The 6,501-nt window shown below is 41.8% G+C and overlaps 1 protein-coding gene across 2 annotated transcripts; it reads right to left on the bottom strand.

The window, feature by feature from the left end:
• Positions 1–351: 351 nt before the first annotated feature.
• Positions 352–2,435, bottom strand: LOC106531712 (uncharacterized). 2 transcript variants are annotated; one of them, XR_001311978.1, is made up of 4 exons: positions 2,352–2,435; positions 2,230–2,285; positions 1,062–1,984; positions 352–992 (listed from the first exon to the last, which is right to left on the bottom strand). XR_001311978.1 is itself a non-coding variant. In XM_014027632.1 (3 exons), exons 1-3 carry the CDS (start codon positions 2,372–2,374, stop codon positions 1,140–1,142), a joined length of 924 nt encoding a protein of 307 aa, XP_013883086.1. In that variant the 5' UTR covers positions 2,375–2,435; the 3' UTR covers positions 352–1,139. The 2 variants fall into 2 exon arrangements, 1 of the variants encoding a protein (XP_013883086.1); XM_014027632.1 differs by having other exon boundaries at positions 352–1,984.
• Between the last annotated feature and the right edge of the window lie 4,066 nt (positions 2,436–6,501).

Below are 6,501 nucleotides of genomic sequence, written 5' to 3'. Positions count from 1 at the left end.
TATTAACTTTGAGCATTTGGCTTAATCATGCTACAATTTAATACAACTATTTTAGGGTTTTATTTGACCTTTTTAGATTGCTAGTTTCATCCTGTAACCCTTACATAGAACATTTTTTAAAGTGTCGACTAGTAAATTACAGTAAATACTTTTCAATTTTTCAGCTAGCTAAAAAGTCTTTTACCGACTTCAGGTCTGGTTTAAATCAGTTTTTTGMATATTTTTTGTATAAATCTGATCATTGAACTTCTTTGTAAAATGTGTAAAACAGATCCAGCTGGGCTTGCCGTTAATGGTTACCATGTTCCACTACTGTTTTTGCTCCATGTTGTAACAGATGGACAGGATGTGTGGGCTCAGGGTTATCCGTTTATTCAAGAGTCACGTCAGCTTTCAAAGACAGATCAAGATCATATTTACACTATGGTCAAATAGTCTCAAAGCAATCCATAATCTGGTTTACATTTGTGTACTTTCAAACACCAGTTTGTGGGGACCAGTTAAGCTTGATGTCACCATCACTTCAGTGTGCAGGGGTTAGACTGGCCTGCAGTCTAGACCAGTCCACATTGGGTGGAGTGAAGGTACCATCAGGTCTGGTCAGGAACATTTGAGCTGATGTAGTCTCAGTCAGCTTTAGAAAAAACACAACTTACCAAGACATTGATACAAGTTAAACACCTGCAGTAGAACTTTAAACACGAGTCTGGTTTAGTCAAATGTTGGATTTAAAATTTTGATCCAAATGATTTTTTTTTATTTAGCAAGAGATAAATTTTGTTTCAGAGTTTGCTCTGGATTTCAGTCCTGGTCAGGTGGGACCCAAATATGGTGACCCCAGAAAAATATATAAAAATAACCCCCCCAAAAAAAAAGTTTAATTTGCTTAACAAACTGCCTAAAATGTTAAGATTTAAACCTTTAAGTCTTAAGTTTACAAACACAAGGCAGGAATAATAAACGTATAAACTTTATTTAACTTAATGCTGCACCTGTTAGAGAGAAGACAAAAAAAATGAGACCAGGAATAAATAATCTGAACATAGAAACTAGATACTCACTAGCTATAGCTTAATCCCACCAGGCCATTTGGACCCTGGAACACGTGGATCTGGGGGCACCAGTTGTGTGATCTGCTGCTACTGAACAGCAGGTTCTTTCAGTCGTCTGATGGCAAAACCACCGAAGTGTTCAGGGATCTGATGAACCGTAACCAAACCCTGAGCAGCTCCCACACTGCTGCTCCTGGGAACAGCCAGATTATGGGTTTTCAAAGACTGCAGACTTATGGGCCTGGAACCTTCTGGAGAACTTCCAGGGAGTTTCCAAGCCTGGGTCGGAGGTGGTGAAAGGCTTCTGGCTTTAGATTCTTTTGACCTACGACTAGACACCCTTTTTGCAGGGCCTCGAGCATATGTTCGCATTCGTACAGAGCGTCCAGGTGGTCCAGGAGCAACTGGGCCAAACAGGACAGCCGAGGAGCCAGTCTTGCTGGAGGACCAAGAGATTTTACCAGAAGATTCTTTTGCTGCAGCCTGAGAAGCTGGTCTGAAGGAGAAGCCTTCTTTAAGACCATGAAGAGGTCGAGAGCTGCCACGCCTCGATTCCTGAACAGGCCAGCATCTCCTGCTGATCTCAGAGGGGTTCTGTTGGAGTAGACTCACTGAAGATCCACCAGTAGAGAGGTCAGAGGACTGCTTCGCTGCTTTTGGACCTTTAGCCCTGGGTGAAAAAGACTTTGGCCTGCTCTGCACCAATCTGACTGAACTCTGAGCTGGCTGGGAAACATGTGCTGAGCTCCTGGTGGAGAGTCCTGGACCAGAACCAGTGTGAACTGCAGGACCAGGGTTGGAGCCAATACTCTGGACCAGATGTGGAGAAATGAAGCCTTGTCTGACTTGATCCTGGGGATATCTGCCAGACTTCAGTCTGCTCTCTGCTGGTGGGAAGCCAACATATGTGTTGCTGTTCTGGAAGCTCTGAACTGCAGGACAAGAGACACGAGTCCACCGTGAGGACACACACACAGAGACGACACCAGTCCACAGTGAGGACACACACACACACACACACACAACACCAGTCCACTGTGAGGACACACAGAGACAACACCAGTCCACTGTGAGGACACACACAGAGACAACACCAGTCCACTGTGAGGACACACACAGAGACAACACAAGTCCACTGTGAGGACACTGGACTAAAGCTGAACATGTCCATTCTTACCTTTTGTCCACAAACAACATCCACGCTCTGCTTGAATTAAGAATATCACKAAGAGCCTGTCCAGGAAACAACACAAGTCAGAAAGAAAAGACATTCCAGTTAACATGTCTGAAATCACTCACCCCAAACCAAGTCCACAAGTCATTTCTGGGTCCAGCACAAAGCAAAAGAAACCCAACAAGTCTGCAGCTCCTGGCTCCGTGTGTGCCAGCAGGTCTTTATTAGAACCTGCAGCCAATCACTGCTCAATGAACTGATTGTCTCCAGCTGCAGCTCATCTGGAGGCTGGACTGTTGACACACAGACACACTAAAGACTGAAACAGTCAGAAGGTAAAACTATTGTCTGCAGACACAATGAACCAGTCATGGCCACAGCAGTGACAGTTTACAGAACCAGGTCTGATGAAATATGACCATGAAGAGTTGTTTAAAACTACTTTTACTTTACCAAATACTGTGAGCAGTATTGTGACTTTTACTTAAGTACTTATCAATGAAATTCATTTTTACCAAAGTCCTTTCTGTTAAGGTATTTATAGTTCTTTCAAATACTTTATACACAATTGCCTGAACATAATAAAAGCATGGATCTTTATTTTTTTCATTATTTTGGGACATGATGTTTCTAACTGTGGTGATATTTTCCAGGAGAAAGAAAGGAGTGCTGGTAGCCTTTTTATCATGGGTTTGAAATGACATCCAGATCAAAAATCCCATCAAAGTTCTTTACTGGCAGCCGAATGCCCACAGAGGACTGTGTCGGTGAAACCTGGAAGTGTGGATTTTAATGCAATGAAACTCTCACTGCCTGCACATTTACTGGAAAACTTTTTAATCTGGAGATTTACCAAAGAAGCCATGCTTCAGTGAATTTTCTGATTTTCAGTTAGATGATGTGTGTTAGCAGCCGAAGGTCATCCCCAGGATATTCTTTGAGCTCAAACACATCTCACATGAMCTTATTAGATGTAAACGTTGTCAAAAAAGATGCCTTCCTTCTTTTGCTGAAGCTCATGGTTTTAATTTAAAACTCTGGCTTGAAAAGTGGAGGGTGATATGCAATGTTTCAAGAAATGCTCGACTGTTAGACCTGAAATCTTGCATGATACTCATTTTTAACTTCTTACCATTTGAGCTGATTGGGACTTGATGAGTGTAAAAACAAAGATGTTTCTTTTTACATGATGCACACTCTGAGAAAAATGCTGTCCACATGTAGACATTCATTTGAAACTTTGATAAACACAGCAAAGTCCTAATTTAGTACTGARATAGAAAACTCTTTATTTTGTGTCTGAACACAGCAGCATTTTTCCTAAGTGCAAAAACAAGATGAAAAACAACTAATGTAGCTGTTATGGTATTTATTCCTTTGGACAATATGGCTCATTGAAAGGGTTGCTAATAGTTGCAGTAATATGCATGTAAACATTTTGCTATATTACTGTACTAAACTCTTCATTTCATTTGCTGAACATGACATGAAACATGAAACATTTCACTTATACTCCAAAATTACTGTGCCAATCTTTTTCCCCTATGGGAACATGTTTATACCTATGTGTGAAGGCTGTGTGATCTGAGGACCACATGATGTAAGTAAACTTTATTATTGTTTTTGTGTTACTTTTGTTGTGATGTTTGTAACAGGTCTCTCTTGTAAATGACACAATGAGTCAAGAGATTTTCCTGTATAAATAAAGGATAAATAAAAAATAAATATAACACACTGCACCCCATGTTTTCCTTGAGCCATCTTTTGCTCTGCAGGGGGCTGCATTCTTCAGCCTGGTCCCAYTACTCACACTTCCACCTTTGTGCACTTCAAATACACATTCTTGGTGAAGGGTTTGTGCTTAGTGTGTCCCGGTTAGTCCTGGTTAGTCCCAGTTGTCCAAATTGGTCTTTGGCCCCGCCCTCTTTGCGCCCTTCATCCACAACAGCCTATATGCCACGGACATCCGGTCCAGCACTTGATGCCACTCCCAGCACTTCCYGTTCACGGTCAACACAGTGTTAGCAAAAGATTTTTTTACCCGACGACTGTTAATGATCTCCACAGTACAGAATTAAGACATAAAAACAAAGGAAAGACGTTCCTGTTTATGGTTCCAGAATTTAGTCTTTTTCACTATTCCTTGGCTGCTTGTTGTGTGAATTTTTCACGTAGAGCTGTGACACTTATATTGTTGGAAAGAGCAGAGTCTGGGCTTTAAACTGATGGGCTACTTGTATGGTTTGGATCGTTTTCCCCGACGTTAGTGAACTGAAAACATAATGATTATCAGGCAGAGGTTCTGCTGGGGGGGCTGTTGTCTACACTGTAATATACACTCTAACAAGTTTTTAGTTTGCATAAAACTCATAACAAAGTTGCATAAAAACATTTCATATAACACAAACGCGCGCACACACACCTACCTTTGTACCGGCTGCTGTGTTAGCTTCCTGCTAGCTGTGAGGAGGTCTTTCCTCTCTCGTCTTGGCAGTAAAAGGGGATAAATGTACATTTCTCTTTTGCAACCTCCGTCTTCTCATTTCTGATGCTGACTCTTCAATTCAACTCAAAAATACTTTGATCCCAGAGGGAAATTGGGTGTTGTAACTTGTAAAAGAAAAAAAATAAAGTCAAAATGGGTTGTAGAGTTATAAAGTATTACTTGAGTGAATATGGTCCAACTGAAGTCAAATTCCAATTTCTCATTTTATATATGACGACAAAATGTTTAGATGATTTCAGTAACAAGTCTTTTCAGGTAAGATATAGTATCATGACCGTCCATAACAAGATGTAAAATTTTACTAAAAACTATAACATTGCTTCAGTTATTTCAGCAACATAAATCTTTGCACAGATAGTCTAAAGGTGGATTTAAGAGTTTAGCCTTATCCTCCAGCAAATGTAAAGATTAGTCAAGAAAATTCAATCTTTAAAACGATAGCAGCCGTTTACATCCGAAATCTAATTGTTAYATTTAGTTTGAGACCAAGGTAAGAGTATAAATGCTGAGACTCAAATTACATTTCAGCACGGTATTTTGGCAAAAAAAAAAAAACTTAAACCCTTGGGCTTAAGATAAAAAAAAAATAAAAAAAAAACCCACCATGCTCTAGAACTTTAGCCATCTGACTTGCCACCACTTGGTACAATGAAATAGACTCAAGTCTTTAAGATGATTGTTAAAGACTTCTCTACACAAGAGGTTAAGTTAAAATATATCCTTTATTTCTGAATTATTAAAAACAAAATATTTTTTTTAATAGACAAACCCTGAAAACAGTCAGAAACAGCTTGGCCATGGTACCATCCCCAGAGCAGCAGGTGTGTCTGAAGCTGCTGTAGTTTGGACAGGTTCACAGCCGTCTGATAGCAAAGCCACCAAAGGGCTCAGGAATCTGGTACACAGCAGGATCACGGCTGGTTTTGTAGGTCTGAGACCAGCTCCTGCGCCAAGAACCACCTTGGGGTGCCACATGTTTCCAAGCCTGGTCAGGAGAGAACCCCTTTGCTTTAGATTCTTCAGACCTATGATTTGATGACACCCTTCTAGCACGACCARGAGCAAAAGTTTGCATACGTTTGTACTGTCCACGTTGTCCAGGGGCAACTGGGCCAAACAGAACAGCAGAGGAACCAGTCTGGCTGTAGGGGACTTTAGAAGCAGCCCAGGAAGGTTCTTGTGCTGCAGACTGAGGAGCTGGTCTGAAGGAGAAGGTTTCCCTGGGACCCAGAAAGACTTGGGAGCTGCTGGTTGGATAGTTGCTGGAAGGCTGCATTTCCTGCTGAACAGGCCAACTTGTCCTGCTGGAGTCGACCCACTGAAGATCCACCAGAAACAGCAGTAGAAAGGTCAGAGGACTGCTTCGCTGCTTTTGGACCTTTAGCCCTYGGTGAAAAAGACTTTGGCCCGCTCTGCACCAATCTGACTGAACTCAGAGCTGGCTGGGAAACATGTGCTGAGCTCCTGGTGGAGAGTCCTGGACCAGAACCAGTGTAAACTGCAGGACCAGTGTTGGAGCTACTGCTCTGGACCATATGTGGAGAACTGAAGCCTTGTCTGCCTTGGTTCTGGGGATAGCTGCCAGATTTGATCAATCTGACAGTTGGTGGTGGGAAGCCAACATGTGTGTTGATGTTCTGGAGATTCTGAGCTGCAAGACAAGACGACATGAGTCCACTGTGAGGACACACAGGCAACAAGAGTCCACTTGAGGACATTGGACCAGTAGAAAGCTGACATTTCTGTTCTTACCTTCTTTAGTCCAGAAA

This window comes from Austrofundulus limnaeus, unplaced genomic scaffold (assembly GCF_001266775.1).
Source record: "Austrofundulus limnaeus strain Quisiro unplaced genomic scaffold, Austrofundulus_limnaeus-1.0 Scaffold666, whole genome shotgun sequence".
Classification (NCBI taxonomy): domain Eukaryota; kingdom Metazoa; phylum Chordata; class Actinopteri; order Cyprinodontiformes; family Rivulidae; genus Austrofundulus; species Austrofundulus limnaeus.
Note: the sequence above shows the minus strand (reverse complement) of the source record. Positions and strands in the feature narration are given on the sequence as shown.